Raw genomic sequence first — 23561 nt, forward strand, 5'->3', positions numbered from 1 at the left:
TACTTAGGAGAGTACCTGGTATATAATAAGCACTTAATTAATGTGGCTATTATATTATTCTTCATTTTAATATGAGGGAGGTGGAGGGAAATTATGGTGTCAGATTCACTAGACCATATAAACTACGTGTTTGCCCTTAACATTTGTTGCTTTTTGAAGTTTGGCATTACTATTATTTTCTAAATGTTTGTTTATTTTTGAGAGAGAGAGAAACAGAGTGTGAGTGGGGAAGGGGCAGATGGAGAGGGAGACACAGAATCCGAAGCAGGCTCTAGGCTTTGAACTGTTAGCACAGAGCCCGATGTGGGGCTCGAACCCACAAACCGTGAGATCATGACCTGAGCTGAAGTCGGACGCTTAACCAACTGAGCCACCCGGGTGCCCCAAGTTTGGCTTTATTCTTAAGTATATTGTATTGTTGTACTTGGCGCACTTGGCCTTTTTTCTTATTTGTAAGAGTATGATACATTACTGTCATGGGAAAATAGGATTAATTTAAAATGCTGCTTTGGAGAAAGTGTGGCAAAAAATACCTACGTGAGTCAAGCAGGGAAGCTTTGAATGTTTCTTCCAATCCCATGTGTAATTCCGTTCATCTATTCTTTTTTGGGTGTGTGTGTGTGGCTTTTTTTCAAAACTTGTTTTATTTTTTATTTTTTATTTTTAAATTTACGTCCGAATTAGTTAGCATGTAGTGCAACAATGATTTCAGGAGTAGATTCCTTAGTGCCTCTTACCCATTTAGCCCATCCCCCCTCCCACAACCCCTCCCATAACCCTCAGTTTGTTCTCCATTCATCTATTCTTTCATCCCTCCCTCCATCTATCCATCCCCTGCACCCCCAAATCCATCCATCCAGACAGCATCCGGTTCTCTCTCTGATATCAGTAGGCTTTTAAAAGCAGCATGTCAAGATTCAGCCTCACTTTCTTTGTGTGTGTGCAGAAGAGGGAAGGGAAGAAGCAGACACTTGTGAATTAGCCTCAGGCTGCCACTTCCCACGTGAACCAGAACCTGTGGAGGAAGCAGCAGGCAAAAGACAGTCCTTCCCAGGAAGAAAAAAGAAAGCCAGCAACATGTTTTATTCAGTAAGAGCTCCGGTCAGTAAAATTAGCTTTGACTTGTAGGACATAAATTGTCAATCTTTAGAATATAAAATCATAACCAGGTTGATATGTTGAAACCTCTCTCACTGCCTTTACGTAGGCATAAATGCTTACTTTCTCACTTATTACTTATTTATATTTTCAATAATGGTTTAGTTATAGAATCTCCTTTCTAAAACATTCCTTTGCTGTGCTGGTATAGATGTGAAGACACCATTTCATGTCTAATGAAATCTGTACAGAGTCTAGTCTGTTACTAGCCAAGTAAATATTTTAGAACAGTTTTGGATGATGATTGCAACAAAATAAACCATCTTCACAGACTCTCAAAATATTGCTAGCCAAGAGACAAAGTAAATATTTAGGGATCTATGACTGTGCATATGACTATACACTGTGGTATAATTAGGGCAAACCATTTAAGGAGAAATACAACAAATTAAATTCCAAAATATTACAGAGGCATCTTTGTGTCCCAAGCAAGTGCTATTTCCAAATGCTTCAGAGTGGTCATCTTAATGGAGTGGCCAAAATTGCACAAATATTTCTGGAGAACCTATTTTCTCATTTTCATATTATTTAAGCAAGTTTTCTACTTCTCTAGCTGCGTTCTCTACTAACAAGTATTATGATGGCATATTAAAAGGTTGAATTTGGAGATGAAGTGATCACTCCCTTGATGTGTTTTGATTTTAAATTCTTTCACTATTTGGTTTCCAGTTTAATATCACTGCTCCATTAAATGGCACTGGGTTTGCACACTCATGGGTACCTGCAAACAGGTTTCGGGAGATCATTTATGTTAAAAATGATGATCACCTCAAATACAAAATTGAAATGTACAAAGTGTAAGCAAGTGCTAGCAACTTCCATAATTGAAATTTAGTTCATTCACGTAGAGGGCAGACGGCTGAAATGAGTTTCAATCCTTTAGAAGAGACAATAGGCAAAGATGTCAATTTTAGAAATAGTCATTCATTCCTGTGGTTTGACTGATTGTTATTAGACACTGGCATATAGAATTGGGTCAAAGAAAATCTTGAATCTATTTCAGGTACAAACTTAAACTCATGAGAGCCCATGAGGAGTTGGGAGGGATATTCCAAAAGGTCACGAGAAACCTAGTCTGAAGACTCAAACTCTTACTCTATTCTTAGAAATATCTTACCCTCCCCTCCCCCTTTATTTTGGGAGAGAGAGAAAGAGAGGGAGACAGAGGGAGAGGGAGAGAGAGAATCTCACACGTGCTGGGCATGGAGCCTGATGCGTGGCTCCATTTCATGACTGTGAGATCATGACCTGAGCCCAGATGAAGAAGAGTAGGACGCTTAACTGACTGAGCCACCCAGGTGTCCCCATTCTTAGGAATATCTTATGCTCTTTTGTTCATGTCCGAAAGTGAACAAAAAGCCAAAGAATTATCCTCACACACATACAGTATTATGCATAGGACAGTTCAAATCTTTAGCTTTTTTATCTTCAATTGTGTATTTAAATAAGACGAATTAATGATAAAGGATAATAAGATACAATAAAACGGAGCCTCAGAGCCAAAAAGAGGAAGTATATAGATACATGTGAAAAGCCTATCCAATCAAGGCCACTTTTTGCTACTCTACTGAAGACATAACTTAAAACATAAATGAAGCACAGAAATCAATAGTATCAAAGAAAATATACTCTCATCTGATCCACTGAATGACCTATGAGCTCCTAGCTTTTTAATACTTTATAAAATGCAGATCAATATTGGCACACAGAAAAGACTGTGAGAATTGTCCAGTTTATCTAAGCAATCTGCTATTTTGGGGTGTGTTTTAGCTACCATGATAGCAAAGACAACAGATTTTTAAGAAGCATTAAATACATATTAAAAACATTCAAGACCTCATGCAAATGTGTTTCATTTGCTACTCTCCAAGAAAAGTTTATAACCTATTAATAAGAGGAAAGATGAAAGAAAGACGAAGATAGAAGAAAGAAGAGGAAAAAAGAGAAAAAAATGGATAGGTTGTCTCTTCAAAGTGTAGCATCAGATTTTAAACCTCTACCTTTCCTTGTTCTATGACTGATTATTATTTTTTTTTTTTCAGGATTTACATGCAGGTGACACTGATATTTGGTATTTAGAAGTATAACTCTTCAATATGTTAAAAAGATATTAATACATTGCTAAAATGAGTTGTACCCACTATTAAATCTTGCCAGTAATTAAAATCCAAGAATAAAGTAAAACTAAAATAGAAATACTCCTGGTCTGAAATTTTATTCACTTTAGAACTAACTATTCTCTTGGCTTTAACATCAAACACTACAGGCCATAAATTCCTCAATGTATTAATATCCTTTGGGGACCAAGAGGCTCATGGGTTAGACAAAGTCTTGCCCAAGTTTGTGCAAAATGCATAAATCTTATACATGTGAAGTCAAAATGTTCTTTTTTAAAACTTCGTAATAAAGTTAAACTACGAGTGCTTACAATGTTAGTGTTCCATTTTTGGATTAAAAACACACACAGAGACACACAATTTTCCCTGTGGAATATTATCTAACCCATTTATAACCTAAAGCATGTAATGGAAGAAAATCAAGTGATAACATTTTTAGCTAAATTGACTTTCCTTTGGAAATTTCCCTTGTAACTGATCTTATTTTGTAGCTCATATATTTTTCCTCTTAACTCTTTGATATTTCTACATCCATGATCATGACCCCGACTTCATTCAGAGTTTCTTCTGGTGTTACTATTTTCTTGATGCTTGTGAATCTGTCGATACTAGTCAGGTATTAAGAATCCATCAGAACTATTATACAATTATTATACATCATCCACAATATGTGTCACTGGGACAATACATTCAGAATTCACATTATGACATCTCCATAGGAAGGATTTGGGTAAGAACTGTGAAAAGATATTAAAATGGGTGCACAGAACACAGCTAAGTGCATTATGTACGGTGAGGACAATATCTGGCAGGGCCAGCTGGCCCGGCTTCTCTTTTGCAGCCTGTGCTACTACAGGGCAGCTGTGAAATTTCATTCAGGCAAACATATAAAATATTCTGGCCTAAAAGAGCTTAGGGGATGACAATCCTTTTTAAACAATAATCCGCTACCTTTTATCTTAGGAAAAGGAAGCTAAATAAGATTCCCGTGAAATCATATTAAAAAAAAAATGCTTGATTCCATCAAAATGAGGGATTTGGGAAAGCAGTCACCACCCAGTCTGCTTGTAGCTTCATTATGTGATTGGTGCTTTAGTGTATGTATATGTGAGAGCAGCTAAAAAGAGGGGATTTATAGTGATTACAATTGCCATGAGACCCAAAAAGTCAGTCTCTGGAATGATCCATTATCACTTTTCACTTCTTATGTGTATGTACTACTTTTTGAAAACAGTCTGCATATGCATCTAATGCTTTCAGCAACCGAGATCTTTATAAAACCTAACTTTTAAGCTTTTCTTACCATCAGCTTTCTATACAAAGCTGTCTTTGTATAAAGTTGTCTTCTCCATCTAAAAATATATTTAAAAATCATTTTTGAAAAATACAACGTGTCTCTACTTCTACAAAGTAATCCAAAGAAAAGAGATCTTAGCACCTAAGTTGCCCATCCAAATGTTAAACTAAAGAGTTTCACAGAAATAGTTTCTCTTTTAATTCCATGCCAAGCCGTTGCAACGGTTAAGAAATCAGGGTTTTAAATTACAGAAAAAAATTTAGAGTTTTCCTAATGAATGTATTCACAGTGGATACAAAATGCCGAAAATACGGCTGACAAAAGTACTTTTAAGATCGGGGTGGGGGGGTACAGGACAGAGTGACTCCTCAAGCCATTAACCCCATCCATTCCAGAATGAGGTCACTTATGTTAAGAAAGGTCATTTACATACAAACCTATGAGTACCATAATGAATGTTTACTTCCCTACCGAATCCATCAGAGTTTCTCAGCGTGGAGGAAAAACTCTCCTCACCTGGCTCCTATCAGTGTGGGAAGACAAGTGTGTGTATATATGCCACTTAGCTAATATAGACCCTAGGATCTCCACTCCTCTTAATCATGGCTGCACTGGCAGGCCAATGCCAGGCCTTCTTGAAATTATTTACGGAAATTGGATCCATTCTCCCACTGAAGTTCAAGTGTATGAATCCAAGGGCATCTCATCAATAGCTTTTCCAGCGGAGAGATCAAGCTCTACCTCCCATGCACCTGCACTGTATACCCACCACTAGGAAAACAGGCCACCAAGGTCCTTTAACTGTCCATCCCCAGACCACAGCAGTAGCTGGTACATGGGGCATGTAAGATAGAACCTGAAGCCATTATTTGAAAAACAAAAAGCCCGGCTGCTGAGGTACAGTATACTATCTAAATGCACACTATCTAAATAAAATCAACCTTTCAGTGATTATTCATAAGCAACTTCTATTTGTAACAAACGTTTATTTATTTATTTTGAGAAAGAGAGAGAGCACACATGGGAAGGGCAGAGAGAGATGGAGAGAGAGAATCCCAAGCAGGCTCCACACTGTCAACGCAGAGTCTGACGCAGGCCTGCAACTCCCGAACCACAAGATCATGACCATAGCCGAGAGAGTCGGATGCTCAACCAACTGAGCCAACCAGATGCCCCATAAGCAACTTCTTTTCAAAAGTGCTGACTTTTAATTCAATATTATTAAATAAATCCCAAGTTCTTTGACATCTGAGCTTATGCTCAACATTAATGAAAATCTTTGGGTTTCCTAAGAAACTATGTCTTAATTTAGTTGCTAAAGATGTCATTTTGGCCTGTGTGTCTGCCCCAGAATTAATTAAAACCTTAGTCCTTCATGTTCTTTTTTATCTTTTTAAATTTTTTAAAAATGTTTTTATTTATTTTTGAGACAGAGAGAGACAGAACATGAGCAGGAGAGGGGCAGAGAGAGAGAGGGAGACAGAATCTGAAGCAGGTTCCAGGCTCTGAGCTGTAGGCACAGAGCCCGACGCAGGGCTCGAACTCATGGAGATCATGACCTGAGCTAAAGCCGGACGCTCAACCGACTGAGCCACCCAGGCACCCCTTAGTCCTTCATGTTCTTAACAACCATACAACCCTTTTGTTATTTGTGGTGGTTTGATATATACAGTCCTCCAGGAGGGTAAATGGGTGGGACTACAGGTATGTGCTATGTATCTTAAAGAGCCAGAATCAGAAACTGGAAAAAAAGTTAGGTTAAGCCTGGAATTTCATTTTAATTTGTGGTAGCAGATCTAACAAACAGTGCCCATATATCAGGTAGAAAGAAAAAATTAAAACCTCTGAGAGCCAGTTTTGCATCAGTGCTTAGCATCCATGTGGACAAAACTTTGCGCACATAATGCCCCTAAGAGGGACAGAATCAGGTAGACTGCTTGGGAAGAAAGACACTATGAAATTGTGTTTACCATAAATGCCTGTTCCTGAGGTCCGGGGATATCAAGTTTCTTGAAATATAAAGTTCCACCTGCTCAATGTGGGGTAGAACACGGTCAGTCCGGGAGGTGAGCTCTAGTCTCATCCTAACGTTTTCCATGAAATCAGCTTTGTAAAATGCCCCCCTCTCCCCATATTGGTATGTGATACTCCCATGAGTTTTACAGTTGTAAGGACCTTGGTCTCAAAATGTTGGGGACAGAGGAGCCATAACACTCGTGACTGTGATGGGGCAGTTGGTGCTGTTTCTGTTTGCTGAGATGCTGGGTAGCTTCAATAGGGGGAGAATGGCAGACAAATGGGTACACAGCTGACTGTACAACATTTAGACCACTCTTCCCTGCAGGACAGGGGGGGCATTGGGGAGCACAGCCCCTGCTCTGACACCAGATCACTTAGTGGTGAAGCCCAGCTGTGTTCCTTACAAACCACATGACCTAAACAGATTGTGTAAATCCCTATGCTCCCAATGCTTCTTGAGTAACACGGGATTACAATAGTACTTTCTTCATTGGGTGCGGAAAAGATTAAATGAGACAACATGCAAAACCATCAGAAAAGTGCTGGGTATACAGAAACAGCCCAATCATTGCTAGACAATTTTACCATTATTAGCAACTACCTGGGAAGTTTCTAAGAATAATTTAAAGCAAAACATGAATCAAATAATCAGAAGTGTTAAATTTAATGTCTACTAATTAGAGAGGCTGGTTTGCTAAGGGCAAGCCTTTTTCCTTTCTTTAGTTGAGAGTTTCAAGAAGCTGGGAAGAATTTATTCATGAGAATTTTCGGAGAACTGTATCTAGTTTATGAGCAGCATATTAAAATTTCTCTTTTCTCTTAAAGGAGGTAAAACTCGTGGCCTTGACATGCACAGATCTTAAGTGTACAATTCAACAAATTTTAGAAATTTCCATGCTCCCAGAATGTTCTCTTTTGCCTTTTCCAGTCAGTTCTGACCACACCCCATCCCACCCCATGACGGGCAACCACTATGCTGATTTCTATTATTGTAGATCAGTTTCACCCGTATTAAATTTCATATAAACCAAATCATACTATATGTACCCTGTAGTGCCTGGATCTTTTTGCCTAACATGATGTGTCTAAGATGTATCTGTGTCATTGCATATATCACTAGTTTGTTCTTTATTTCTGCTGAATATTAGTCCATTGTATGAATATACTCAATTTATTTATTTTTCTGTTGCCAAACATCTGGATTATTTTCAGTCATTGGCAATTACTTATACAGTTGCTATGAATATTCTTGTAAATATTTTTGTGGATATGTTTTCTCTTGGATACATAGAAGTGGATTTCTGGATCAAAAGGAAGATATGTTTAATTTTATAAAATTGTCAGTTTTGGGGCACTTGGGTGGCTCAGTCAGTTAAGCATCTGACTTCGGCTCAGGTCATGATCTCATGGTCCATGAGTTCGAGCCCTGCGTCAGGCTCTGTGCTGACGCCTCAGAGCCTGGAGCCTGCTTCGGATTCTGTGTCTCCCTCTCTCTCTGCCCCTACCCTACTCATCCTCAGTCTCTCTCTCTCTCTCTCTCTCTCTCAAAAATAAATAATCATTAAACAATTAAAATAAATAAATAAAATGGTCAGTTTCCCAAAGTGATTGTACTATATCACACTCTGATGAACAATGTAAAAGACTTCTGATGCACCATAACCTCATCAGTATTAATGTTTTGTCTTCTTAGTTTTAAACATTCTCGTGGGTGTGAAATGGTATCTCATTGAGGCTCTTGCTTTTTTAAAGTCAGCCTGATAATCTGTGCTTTCAAATGGAGTTTTTATTCTTTTTTATAGTTAATATAATTATTGGTCTGGCTAGATTTGATTTGTTATTTTTCTATTTCTCTTCTTCGTGTTCATCCATTATGTGATCCATTTTTCCTCCTCTCTTGCCTTCTGCAGCCTAAACGAATATATCTTAGAATTCCATTTACATTTAGTTCTACATATTTTGTACTTTTTTTTTTGTTTTTGGTTGTTGAACATAATGTTCACAGGTGCTGAAGTCACTTAGGGTTGAAATTTTATCAAACAAGTTGTTAACTCATTACTGTAACTGAAATAATAACATCTGGTCACGGCAACTTACTGCACTGTTATGGATCAATGTTAAATAAGGACTCCTATCCTTACTACCCAAGATACATTTAAAATCTTGTATCAAGCATGCAGTATAAAACTAAGGTGAAAATTAGTCTTAATGGAACAGCAAGTCATTGAAAACCTATCTATTGAAAAAGACTGAGCTAAATTTAGTATCTAATGGATTAAACTCCTTTCTTTAATCATTATGTCTTTTTAATTAATTAATTAATTTTAATGTTTGTTTATTTATTTTGAGGAGAGGAGAGAGAGAGTACACACACACACACACACACACATACACGCACAAGTGTGCGAGTGGGGGAGGAGCAGAGAGAGAGAGAGAGAGAGAGAGAGAGAGAAAGAGAAGCCGTAGCAGGCTCTGTGCAGTCAGTGCAGAGCCCAACATGAACCTTGAGATCATAACCTGAGCCAAAATCAAGAGTTGGACACTTAACCAACTGAGCCACCCTGTGGCTCTCAATCATTATGTCTTTTTAAAAATAGCATATCTTTTCTCTTTCTTTTCTTTTTTTCTCTTTCTTTCTTTCTTTCTTTCTTTCTTTCTTTCTTTCTTTCTTTCTTTCTTTCTTTCTTCTTCTCCCTTCTTTCCTTCCTTCCTTCCTTCCCTTTCCTTTCCTTCTCTCCCTCTCTTTCTCTTTCCCTCTTCTTTCCCTCCCATCCTCTTTCCTTCCTTCCCTCCCTCCTTCCTACCTTCCTTGCTTCTTAAACTAGATCAGCATATTATAGGAGAAATAAGCATTGGCAATTGAAACAAATGTAAGAAAAATAGTACTTAAGTCACAAAACCTTTAAAATGATAACCAAGGTCAGTGGGCTCCAAACACACTTTGGCGTGACCTTTACACATTAATAGGAGGCCTCTTTTTTCCATCCCCCTTGGGAATGTTTTATGGATTCTCTCCACTCGTAGACACCATACTCTGACCTCTCACACTTACTCTCCCCATGTTACTTTGTCTCCTACTACACTGAGACAGCAGGAAGCACAGATGAAATTCCCTCAACTTCTGCCTCTTCTCATCCATGCTGACTGATCCATCCCTACTTGAGGATACATCAAATACTCTCGATCATCTTTTAATTCCTTTCTTTATGTCTTCTTTCTACTCAACACCTATACCATGTAAATAGGCTCCTAAAATAAAACAACATAATTAACAAAAGAAGTCTCTACTTTCTTTTTCATTAAAACTTCTTGATAAGTAGCTTGTCCTTGTTGACTTCAATTTCTTAATTCATAGTCTTCTCAAAATCTATCTGGGGAGTGTGTAACTGTGGACTGTAGAACTGCTCAACCAATGTTAACATATTACTTAAACTAATGGTCACCTTTCTGTTCTTTTTTCTTTTTCTTTTTTCGTCTTCTTCTTCTTCTTCTTCTTTTTTTTTAATTTGGCCTGTCTAGAGCATCACCATAATTCACTACTTCCTCCTTGAAATTTCCTTCTCTTTGGTTTTATGATAGCAAATTCTATTGGTTTTCTTGCTATCTCTTTATCTGTCTTTGCAGTTTTCTTCACAAAACCTTGTGTTCTCCTTTCTGTACTGTGCCCTTTTCATTTTTATAGCATCCTTCTGTGATCTCATTCACTTTCATAACTTCAACTGTCATTTCTATGATGATGATGATGCCTAAATTTATATCTTTTGCTTGTACTACTCAAGTGAATTTCAGATTTGCAGGGAAGAATGCCCATTATATATCTTCATTTGGATGTCCCACAGATATGTCAAAATCAATAAGTTCAAATTCAATTCATTGCCTCCCCCACAACCCGTCCTCTTCTGGTATCCCCCATTAAACAGCACCGTCACCCACCCAGATAACTAAGCTCAAGTCCTGGGAGACATCTTAGTCACTTTGTATCACATAAGTCACACATCCAATCGGGTATTAGTTATGTAGCTTTACTTCATTCAAAGTGTTTCTCATGCCCATTTTCTCTTCTTTATTCCTACCGTCGGCCACTACTTTGGCTTCTCAGCATTTCTTTTATGGATTACTAGTACAATCTCCTAAGTAGTTTTCCTGGCCTCAGGTTCACTCCTTTCCCATTGTTCCCCACAACCCCATAATTTACTGTCAAATTGGTTTCCATACAACACCCAGTGCTCATCCCAACAAGTGTCCTCCTCAATGCCCATCACCCACTTTCCCCCTCTCCCCCACCCCCCATCAACCCTCAGTTTGTTCTCAGTATTTAAGAGTCTCTTTAAAAAAATATTGATGCCTGAATCAGCTCCAGAGGTTCAGATTTAATTGGTGTGAAGAACAGTGTGACCACTGGGGTTTTTATAAGCTGGAATAATAAAATCAGATGAGAATAATCAGATAATTCCAAGGTACAGAAGAAGTTGAGAACCACTACTCTGGATAAAATTTTACGAAAGCAATTCTTAATTCTAGGGGATATGCAAAATAACATTTTGAAGTATAAGAAATGTTCACTATTATGGCATACATATACTTAGAATAGAGTTAGTGCTACCATGGAAAGTAGCCAAACGAAGCAAAAGATAAAACCAAATGTCAAGATACTTTACAGTTGTAGAGACAGAAAGTGATAGATATTCAATAGCCCGTCAAGAGGAAATAACAGTTTCCCTTTGCTTATGAGACTGTGATCTATGTGAAAGAAGTAGGTGAAAAAAATAGCAAGGGAAGGTGGGGAGAGAAATGAAAGATATGTTACTTTGATGATTTATGTATTAAAGTCAAAAAACAATTCGACTGAATGATAAATGAAACACTAGACACTTGATCTGTCACCAGAGACTAGGTAATAAAAATACAACCTTAGAAGTATTCTAGTGGAAAAGTCAGAATAATGTTGTAACACTTTATCTTTGGCTGAAAAGTCTTGGGGTATGTTCAGAAATAAGAAACTAACACGACCAAATCAGAATTTAGACCAGCCATTCCACAGTAGTTCATTCAAAGTGTACCTGTCTTAGCTTTGTGAAATCAACCGCTTGGCAGATTTGTACCTCAGAATGAACTTGATCATGTTGATCATGTTCTGCAAACCGCTTAATGTGGCTATTTCAGCATCTCTGATGGGTGACACCACCTTTCTGACTCAAGGATGCAGCCTTTCAGGATCCAGGTTTAGTAAAATGCCCGGCAATAAGAAGAAATGAGAAGCACGGTACCACCTGCGTAACACATCAGTGCTCTCTGGAGTGCTGTTACTTTAAAAGCTATTAGCAGCTAAGCACTTATATTCAAATATATTCTTAAAAAGACACTCTATCAAAAAGAAGAACATTTAGAGGAGCCAAGAACAAGTGCAGTTTTGGTACTTGGAGAAATCTCAGTCAACAAATTTTATTTTTATTTATTTATTTTCTAAAGTTTGTTTGGATATTTTGTTTGTTTTTTTTTTTATTTATTTTTTATTTTTTTTTTATTATTTTTTTATTTTTTAATATATGAAATTTACTGTCAAATTGGTTTCCATACAACACCCAGTGCTCATCCCAAAAGGTGCCCTCCTCAATACCCATCACCCACCCTGCCCTCCCTCCCACCCCCCATCAACCCTCAGTTTGTTCTCAGTTTTTAACAGTCTCTTATGCTTTGGCTCTCTCCCACTCTAACCTCTTTTTTTTTTTTTTTTTTTTCCTTCCCCTCCCCCATGGGTTTCTGTTATGTTTCTCAGGATCCACATAAGAGTGAAACCATATGGTATCTGTCTTTCTCTGTATGGCTTATTTCACTTAGCATCACACTCTCCAGTTCCATCCATGTTGCTACAAAAGGCCATATTTCATTTTTTCTCATTGCCACATAGTATTCCATTGTGTATATAAACCACAATTTCTTTATCCATTCATCAGTTGATGGACATTTAGGCTCTTTCCATAATTTGGCTATTGTTGAGAGTGCCGCTATTGTTTGGATATTTTGAAAGAGATAGTGAGAGCGGGGGAGGGGCAGAGAGAGAGGGCGAGAGGGCGAGAGAGAGAAAGAGAGAGAGAGAGAGAGAGAGAGAGAATCCCAAACCGGCTCCACCTTGCCAGTGCAGAGACTGATGCAGGGCTCAAACCCAGGAAGCTACCGTATCATGGCCTGAGCCAAAACCAAGAGTGGGATGCTTAACTGGCTGAGTCACCCAGGCGCCCCTCAGTCAGCACATTTTAAACAATAAAATCAAATCACAGGATTTTAGAGCTTACAATAATTTTAACATCTGCAGTGTAGCAGAATGGCACGATTCAATCTGCCAAACTGAGCTGAATCTGGTTGAAGGCTTTCCTTCTTAATGAAGAGACCCTGCCATTGATTCAACTCGCAAACCTCTTTTCAGCGCCGGATATAATTTTATCCAGTTCGCATCTTGAAGACATTTACATTTCTATTTAGGTGGTGAGTGTCATTTGGAAGCAACCTAGTCAAATGCCAAAGAAGGCATTTAATAGTTGTACCTACTCTAATATATAGCTAGGTCATTCCTTTGAAATGCACTCCTCTAATAAGCTTTTGCCAGGATTTGAAAAGCCAAAGATGTGATTTTAAATGCTTATAACCACCATCCACAGAAATACATACATTTAAAAAATACATCCTAGAAACCCCTTGATGGTGAATTAAACCTGAATTTCTGGAGAAACCAAGAAGGCTGAAAGGATTTTAAATTAGATTTTGAACATAAACACAGCGTAGCCCTGTAGTTTGGAGAATGCATGCCAGTGATTCAGACACTCCTCAATGACACAGGACAATCGATGTGCTGTGATTTTCATAGAAAGGATAAGATGGAAACTACTGCATAATTACATGGGAAAAGAAAATAAATTCCATTTCCAAATACTTACAAGTATCATCAGTTGTTAGAGAAAAGGGAAAACAATACGGTAGAAGTAAGCGGAATACTTTAGACTGGCATTTCCTGTTCGAAGTTTGACTGTAAGAGAACAGCCATACTGAGAGGCTGTATTAAGGCCCAAAAGACTCATACCCCCGGTCTGCCACGTACTGGCCATATAACCTTTCTGTACTTTTGTTTTCTCAGCTAAAAAATGAAGATAATAATAGGAACAACTCACAGGGGTGTTGTGTGAATTATACGAAGTAATAAATGACAGCATGTAGAATGGGGCCAGGAACATAGTAAACACTCAACAAATATTTCTTTTTCCTCTTCTTTTTCTTCTCCTCCTCCTCCCAACTATTTGGAGATCGTTGTATAGTTGGAGATAAAAGGTCATGTTTATACTCGCTCTTCTGAGTTTTTGTATTCTATCACTTACAACGGTCACTCAATGTTATACACCTTACTGAGGAGGCCTATGCTCATTAGATACCATTTTCTTTGTTTAGGTTTGTTTACATGTTCTTTTCGCCAAATTATTCTTAGGTCTTAGAATTTCCACTCAGCCCATAAGGCTAATAAAACTTTCCTAAACCCAAAACTATCTTGAAACTTCCAGAAGCTCTACCTAGTCTTACTCTAAATGTAGCAGGAAACTCAATTCACAATTGAAGATTCATCAAGAGTGATTTAGCAGACTGTAACTCAGTTTGGGTCCTGTGAATGAGAAACCCTGTTGTGTGCCTTTGGTGTCCAACTGCTCAGAAGTATTTTATACTTTCATATCAAAGATGAAGGAAAATCTCCTGGAAAGTGAATGTATAATCATGTCAGCTGTGGATTCCGCTAGAAAATCAACTATTTTAACCCACAGAAATGTCCCAGAAAGACTCAGCCCAAGTAATCCAATATCTAAAGCCAGCATCACTGGCTTCTAGCTACATATTGACTATTTTGAAAAATGTCACCCTTTTTCATCAAAAACTACAGATCTCTAAATTCAAATGCTTTTTAAAACCAGCCAATTAAATCAAATCCAGAAATAAAATGAGCTAAATTTCTTTGCAACAATATATAGCAATTTACAAACATTTATTAGCTTGCATTAAAAAAATTAACGAATGTGAGAAAACACTTAAATTAGGCATCCTTTTTCATTATTACCTCCATTTTGCAAAAATGTTAACCTGGATGTGGAGGGGCTGGACAATTCTGAATTCTATTCTCAATATGTTTAATCAACTGATCAAGTTAGATTTAAAATGGCAATCTTTCCTGCATCTTCAAATTCGGTAAGATAAAAACAATGACAAGTATGCTTTCTTGATGAAGGTGCTATAAAAAGTAATGTGTAATTTCCCTTAAGCACTGCTTTGAAGGAACATTTATCTGAATACTGGCCAGGTTGGTCTGCTCCAACTGTACTTTAAGAAAAAGTGCCCTATAAACAATCCTAGACATGGAAAGAATTCCAGTATATAGACACAATTAAAGTCTTATTGTGATATTTTGGAGTCCTGATGGATTCATGGCTGCATATTAATGATCTAAATATCATCTGAAAATCCATCAGTCAACTTCTCCAGTATGACAGAAAAGAAAAAAAAAAACCTTACATTTACATCAGGAATTTACTCCACTTGGTTTCTCAATATCATAAGGTATTCTAATGCACTGCTTTAAGAAAATCTTCAAAGTTTTATGATCCCTTGATGCATTGAATAAAACTAAAGATTTTCCTTAGGATAATTGGTAAGATTCTAGGGAACTACTTCCCAAAGTGTATTTTGCAAAGCATTAAGTCCATGAGATGCAACTTATAAAAAGGTTTTATGACCAAATAATGGAGAAATGCCAGATACTAAATCTTTATTGCCATCTTGAAATTTCTTTAGAATGCATGCTCCCCGAAAGCAGGGAATTTAGCTAAATCTCATTCACTTATCATGGATCCAAGCCTGTGACAATGCCCTCCAATTAGCAGGCATCCAGCAGGAATTAATGAATGAATAAATGAATGAACATTAAAAGCTTTGAACAGCTCTCTAGCAAAGAAACCTCTTTCATTTTCTTTCACCCAGAGTATCTCATACCTATTTGACCACAGGATTTTTTCTGTTAGCACTACAGAATATTTATTCTAAATAATTAGAATATTAAAAAGAAAAGAGACAGCATAGAAATAATATAATAAACACACATGAAACTACTACCCAAATTAATAATGAAATGTAACAAATACAACAGAAGCCTCTTGGCGACTCCTCCTCCAACTCATTTATCTCCCACTTCCCTCCCTCAAAATAACATAACACCAAATTTAGGACTTATGTTCACATGAAACTAAACAGCGTCCTGTTCTGAGAAATTCTCAACTGGGGGATTGCTAAAGGCCCTTCAAGTGCTGAGATTTTAATTGATTTCTAGCAAGTATATACAGGCAAATGGTCATCTGTAAAGCTATCCACTTATAGCATTAATACTATGATAAGTAAGAAATGAACGAAATAAAACACTATTATACAGACACAAGACAATGGAGAATTGATGTAATAATGATATATATGAAGAGGCTAAGCAGCTTATCTTTCAAATGGATTGATATGAAATTAAAGATGCATACAGTATGTATCTTATCATACAGTGACCTAAGAAAACATAGATGTATTTTTGTTACTTAACCTGGACTAATTTAGAAACTAATCTCTACAATTACTTAAAAAAAAAATCCCTAAGAATGTATACATTGGATTTTGACTTACAAAATCAGCTGGGGCTGCAAAAGTAAAACTGTGTCTAGATCAATGTCACAGTAGGGCCACATTTACATGAAAGAGGCTGCTAAGAAGAGGCCCCACCTTCCCCCCCCCCCCCCCCCCCCCCCGCCACTTCCTGAGTTGAATAAACAGTTGCTGATAAAAAAATCTCTTTTATCAAGATCCAGCAAGCTATGATAGAGAAGCACATCTGAGCTAATATAGTTTAATAGAAAAAGAACTGTCTTCAAAAATTTTAGGCAATATCTTTCACAATCTTATTTTGGTAAAACTTTTCTTCCTCAAATTTTTAAGTATCAATATAGGTTTCTCTAAAAATTGTCTTAGAAAAACCTGAAGTATGCAACTACTTAAAAGTTCTTTTTTGCATGTTTAATTTTTGTCCCCTGCTTGACATAAGAGACAGAAGGGCCTATAAAATATATTTCCATATTGGTCTAATTCTTAATTTTATTTATAAAGAATGTTGAGTAGTCAACTTAGAGGAAAAAAAAAAAAAAGAAAACATTTGAACCCAATACCTGCTCTGTGTAGATACTCAATACACAATTAAACCAAGGAACAGTACACAAAAAAGGAGAGCAAGGTGTGTGGATAAGTTTTCACGTTATAACTGGTCATTGGTATCCTATAGTTTTATCGGCAAATATGAGGGTTAGAATTTCATTCTACCATTGAAACCATTTCAATTTTCAAACCACCCACTGAATTCTCCCCATGTTAAATACCAACAGGGAGTGAAATATAATCTCACTGTGTATTAGAAGCCCACAAATCCTTTCTCATATATAAATGAATGAAATGAATTAGCATCTGAAAATATTTATAAAAGAAAAGTATCAACTCCTACCTCCATTATCTTTTAGATGTAGTGCTATCTTCGTATCATCTGGAAGAGAAATTCAAAGTTATTGTAACAAAAAAAATTTTAGTGGGGCATAAATATGATGACCAGTCATTGTCTCCTAATGCTTTCTCAGAGGATTCAAACCTCAAAAATACTTCACAGGCTATATAACAATCCAAAATAATATGTATTAAAATGCAGCACTGGTTTCAAAAGCAATAAAATGATTTAGCAGCTTCCTCATCTCATTTTATAACTTTAGTTAACTTTTAATATCCAATTAAATTTCAATTAAAAGTAAAAGTTTCAAGTTTAATTTATTATTCAAACGAAAGCCAGGTTTATGACCATAAATAAGTAAGACTATTTTTTCTCCATCAGAGCCTACTCTTGGCCAACTGGTCTCACATTTCTCCCTAGTGGCGTCATTTAGAATAAGTGGTTATATTTTGGCTAATATACCTTCTTCCCTCAATGAGTTGTCCCCTGCATCAATATTCTCTTGTAGTTTTGTCTTCCCTGACAGAGGAAATGTTTTTCAAAGACAATTTCTGTGACATACACAGTGTCCCTCTACAGATTATAGACCAACATATTTTACTGACTGTATTCAGGTAAATATTAGAATGGCATTTAAATAGAATTATCTATTTTCAGAAGCTGAAATCACTGGACATTTTATATGCATTTTGCCTTTCTCTCCTGTGACTGAAATGTTGAATTCAGTTACGACAAAATTTACCGATATAAAAGGAAGTCTGTATTTCTTTTCTATTGAGGAAAGTAGCCAAGATCACTAATGAAATCTAAGTCTTAAGAAAAGGTGCCATACGTTACAAGAATCCCAGCACATCTTTTTCTTCGGTAATAATTTTGTCTTTTCCCCTTTAGAAGTCCTTTAGAAATCCAGTTTGCCAAAAGATAACTTTCTCTCTAGAGAGCTACTCCAGTACATGTCAATACAGTGACTTTCCCCTCCTTCAGAAAAAAGCAAAAATATCTAGAGCACCTTCTGTGGGCAGACTGGTGGGCAGCTGGGATGTCGCTGCTCTTCTGGTGGTTGTTAAGACCCTGAATTTTGTGGTTGTTGCTTGTATAGTTGTGGTGGTTTGAGAAGAACTTTCCATTGGCTCTGTGTTCTCACACATCTTCTCTTTTGACTAATAAGAGAAACAAATAGGAAAACAATTTAAGAGTGATCACACATGTATTTAAAAAATTACATCAAAGAAGTTGGGCTGTGAAGCATTAAGGGCTTTCATATCAAGATGAGGAATACGTTATTTTTTAAAGAGAACAAAATTTATAGATTTTAATAATTTACAAAGTATATAAAAGATGAGAAAAAATTGGATGTAACAAAGCATTTCCATCTTCAGATATTTGGATTTCATCATTTCTGTTCTTAATCTTTCATACTACTATTTATCTTGCCCTAAATCTTATATCAATCTCTATATAAAAGACATGATGTCATGAGGAAGAAGTTCATACAAGAAGAAAAACATGTTCATACAGATAAGAATTAAAACATGCTTGGGTATGTGAAGAAGGCGCTTCAAACCAATAATGCCAAGTTCTAAAAATTTGGTAAAGTGCTCCATATTCCCTTATTGTTTCAAAACTAATCCACCACACATTGAATGAGTATTTAATTTTTTTGTTTTCTATTACAAAATATTCAAAATCACCCAAACGAAAGATTGGATGGCCCTCATGTAATCACTTAGCCTATGTCTCCCTAGCAGAGCTAGACTGAAGACACCAGGAAAAGATATATATTTTATTTTTATTTATAGCCCACAAAAATAAATCCTACAACATTCACCAGCAACAATTTCCACCACCCAAACTTTTATGGTTTAGAAGCTGGTGTTTCTCTCTCAACCTCTTTGTTCTCCAAAGGACATCATCCCTCTGGTAGGGTCTCAGGTAGAAGATAATCAGTCTGCACATGGGTGGTACTCACCCCACTTTAGAAAATTGTTATTAAATAAATTCCTTTCTTAAACTTCTCTTGGCATTAATGAAATACAAGGCACTTATTACTAGTTCAGCAAGAGTTCCTGAGATGGCTTCCTCTTTTACAAAGGGTGAGATACAGATTTCTTCTCCACTGCAATTCCCAATATCCTAGGGGTCATTCAATCTTCAACTGTTGGTTCCCACATCTTCTCAGCCCCAGTGACCTAATGATCTCCTTGCTAGCTCCACATCAGTTCTTGCCCCCACAGTCTGGCCCTCATCTGCAGTTGGAGATGTTTGTGTTTTGAGATCATAGATCCAGTTGTCCTCTTTCCAATCTCTCCATGTATGTGCTCACTCAGATTCTGCTTCTCCTTTGACTATGCACAAAGTCCAGTCTCCTATTTTTCCATCACTTCAACCTCTCTTTTCAATTTCTTCACTTCTCTTGCCCCGTTTTATCTGTTTTCCCACAGCATCCTTTCAGAAAACCCCCAATACTAAATGGAATAAAAAACCTGCCTTTTCCTTGCCTGCAACAAAGCCATGAGCAGCTGGAGAATGATCACACAGCCTCTGACTGGGAGCTCCATAAATTTACCTCCCACCACCTCAGTAGGCCTTCCGTGCTGCCTGGCAACTCTGTCCTACTCTGCTGGTCTCTTCTCCCACCACCTCAGTAGGCCTTCCGTGCTGCCTGGCAACTCTGTCCTACTCTGCTGGTCTCTTCTCCCATTGTCCTCTGTATCAATTTCAAACCCACTCCACTCTACCAAAAACTATAATGCCTGTCCCAATCTTACTCCATGGGCTCACCTTTTATTTCTTTGATAAGAATCATAAGTGAGAATTCTCTACATTTCTTTACAAATCAGCATTCTTGCTTGAATCTGTACTGACCTACCCTTCTTCCTTTCTGTTACAATGGAAGAGGCTCAGTATTTATAGCTATTCTCTCAACCTTTACTGCGGCCCAACTCAGCCCACTTTTCTCAGGCATTGTAAACTTGCTCATTTAATACAATCCTTTCTCTTCAATGTTTACAATCTTGAGTTTTCCACTGCCTTGTTCCCATTAGAGCTTAAACACACTCAAGCATGTCCAATCTTACTTTAAAAACTCAGTCCTCCTTCTCTACAACACACCCTGACATTTCCCCACTTTCCCTTCCATTCAGTCATCTTTCCAGAGAGATTGGTCTGTCCTGGTCTTCGCAGACTCCCACTTTCCCCACTTGTAAAAATCTTGTTTTTACTCAATACAACTTACTGGAAACTTCTCATGCTGGTGGTCCTAATATCTTCTTATGCATGAAATTGTCTATATTCTTGATATCTCATAGCAAGGGGCACACCTGTCCACTTCCCAGGGTTCTGTGACATTTTTCCTCACCAGTCTTCTGATAGGTTTCTAACAACTCCCTTATTTCCTTTTACTTCTGTCTCCCTGTGGTGTGTTGGTAGTTCTTATGGATCTTTCTTGACTAATCTCTTAGCTATATGCATTCTCACTAGCAATTTCCACCACACCCATGATTTCAATTCACATCTTTATATTAATTTACATAAATCCATACCAACATTACATATGTCTCTCTTGGATTTCTGACCCAAATATCCATCTACTGACTTAACATATGCATGTGGATATCACAGACATCTCCAACTCAATAAGACTGAAATGGAACTTGCCACATATTATTCTCCTCCTATGTTTCTATTGTAAAAGAATACTATTAGTAAACACCCTGATATTTAAGGTAACATCCTGGAATTGTTTTGCTCAGACCACTAAAGGCAGACTATGGACTCTAAATGGTCTTCCTTCTATAAAACAAGGAGATTCTGGATAAAATACGAATTTTAAAGCATTACTAGGATTTGCAGGACACAAAGAAAATCTCCAAGAGTACCTTTCTATTGTCTCTCCCCCAAAACAAAATAAAGCAAAAGCTGTGTGCAATGGAGTAGGAGTAATATACATTAGACAAAGTAAAAGAGTAGAATTTGCCTATAGGGCAAAACATGTCAAAAATAAATATTTCTCCAAGGAGATTAAGTCTTGTGCCAGCAGTAGATGGGGGAGATAAATCTAAACCTCTCCTCACATATTAAATAGGGACATATGATATCCCCTAAAACTCTCAGGTTCTCATCATCAAACATTCTTTGGTAGAAAGTACCATCTATTTAGGTCCTAGGGATTCCCATGGAATAAAATCGAATAAAAATGCAATTCTAATTAAAGGACACAAACAGAAACACAAAAAGAAGAAGCACACTCTGACAAAGTTAGCAAAAACAATGAGCCATGTATTTAAACTATGAAAATCTTTAGATATTGTGATCATCCAATAGAAGACAGACAAAAAATCATATATGAAATATTTTAAGGAATGAAAGATAAAGTTTAAAAATTAGTAATACAGACAATAAAAATGTCTTGGCAGATTTAATAAAATGTAAAATTTAAATTTTAGAAATGAAAAATACATTTTTTTGCAATGACTACTTCAATGGATATGTTAAATAGTGGACCAAAAAAGATGAAGACAGGTTTAATAAACTGGCAAACTGATCTGAAGATACTCCCCAGGATGCAACACAGAGAAATAAAAAGGTAGATGATATAAAAGAAGAGGTTAAAAGATATAAGGAAGTGATAAGAAGGTAACTCTATCTCCAAAGAGTTCAGAAGGTAAAAATAAAGAGGATGGAGAAAAGTCTGATTGAATAGTACTTAGTAAACTTGATGCCTGATCGGTTAGAAAACACACATTTTTCTAGAGAACACGCAGATAATTTGTACAAATTGTCCATGTACTATTCCATGAACAAGTTCCAACCAATTTTAAAGAATCATTATCATACAGAATATGCTTTCTGACAATAATTGAATCAATTATTTGAGGTCAATAATAAAATAAATTTTAAAACTTTTCACAAATTGGAAATGTGCTATAATTCATAATTCAATGTAAATCCAATAAACATATTAACGTGTTGATGGATTACAGATCTAGACATACTGAGTCTAAATTTACTTAAAGAACAAAAGTCCCCTAATAGTCAAAATACTTGTGAAGAAGAAAAAGTAAGACTTGTCCTATAGATAGCAAGATTTCTATAAGAGATGATGATAATTAAGACACCGTGACATTAGTGAGGGTTTTGACAAATTGAGGATTAGAAGAAGAGAGCCCAGAAAACAACTCCCTGGTTATGTAGAAACTAGGAAAGAGGTGGCTTTGCAAGAAATTGCCAAAAGGAAGGACTATTCAACACACAGTGCTTGAAATTATCTATAAAGGGGAAAGCTCCTCACAAAATTGGATTCCCATTGTACATCATACACAGATACCAATTCCAAATAGAATAAAGACTTTGATGTAAAAAAAGATAAAGCTTTAAGATATTTAAGAGAAAAATGCATGAAAAATGACTACAAAATTTGGTAGGAAAGGGCTTCTTAAACAAGATAATATACCCAGAAACTAACAATAAAAGACTGATTAGTTTGACACCTTAGATTGAGAATAGATGTTAACTAAATAAAATAATGAAGTAAACGAAGAGAATCCAAAATCTGGGGAAGATATATATACCTAGAGAAACTAGCTAGAGCAATAACACAGCAGAAATAAGTAAAAAGGTATAAAGAATAAGTAAAAAGGAATAAAGTAAAAAGGTATAAAAAGTAATAAGCAAAACTCTTTTTATTTATAGGTGGTAAGATTGTTTAAGTAGAAAGCCACTAAGAATCTTGATATGTATTTTTTAAAGTAGTAAGATAATTTTATAAGGGGGTTATATATCACATGTATTATGTCTGTTACATATAATCAATGGAGACCTATGGTCTAGAATAAAAAGAAAAAGAGAATTACTCAATAGAAAAATGACAAAAAGACATGAACAGGAATTTCACAGAAGAAGAAACACAGAAGCCAAAAAGAATATGAAAATAGATTCAACTTCGCTGATAACTGGTGAAAGACAAATGGAGTTCCCAATAAGATACCAAATTAGATAGCGAGTAGGTCTGCAGAAATGAAGAAGTCCGACAAAATCAGGATCGTAGCGACCATGAAATAATGGGAACCTGTAAGAGTTCCAGCGTTGTGCTGGTTGTGTACATGGACACACTGGAAAAAAATTGGCATTATCTTTCAAATTTGAACATTTGTCTGACTCACATTCAGCAATTCCACTTTTGGGAATATTAGAGAAACTTGTGTACATTTGACTTAGGAGACACGCACAAGGCGCTTTTGTCAGAGGAAAAATCTTGAAACAAATGTCCATAAGACTGAGTGAAGAAAACATGATTGTGAGAATATAAGCTTCAGGAAGGCAGAATTTGGTGTTTTGTTGTGTCAGACTATTTTTTTACCATCCTATTCCAGTACCTAAAAAAGTGCCCGTGACATCATGGGCACCCAATAAATATTTG

General features: G+C 36.6%; 1 protein-coding gene across 1 annotated transcript in view; it reads right to left on the reverse strand.

Annotated features, from left to right (window-relative positions):
• PLXDC2 (plexin domain containing 2) overlaps positions 1-23561 on the reverse strand; it is a 448391-nt gene that overhangs the window by 44871 nt on the left and 379959 nt on the right. Inside the window, 2 exon segments of the mRNA XM_019460620.2 lie at positions 17147-17185; positions 18153-18303. Coding sequence (XP_019316165.1) covers positions 17147-17185; positions 18153-18303 — 190 coding nt within the window.

Source organism: Panthera pardus, unplaced genomic scaffold (assembly GCF_024362965.1).
Source record: "Panthera pardus isolate Hobbes unplaced genomic scaffold, ASM2436296v1 HiC_scaffold_6, whole genome shotgun sequence".
Lineage (NCBI taxonomy): Eukaryota > Metazoa > Chordata > Mammalia > Carnivora > Felidae > Panthera > Panthera pardus.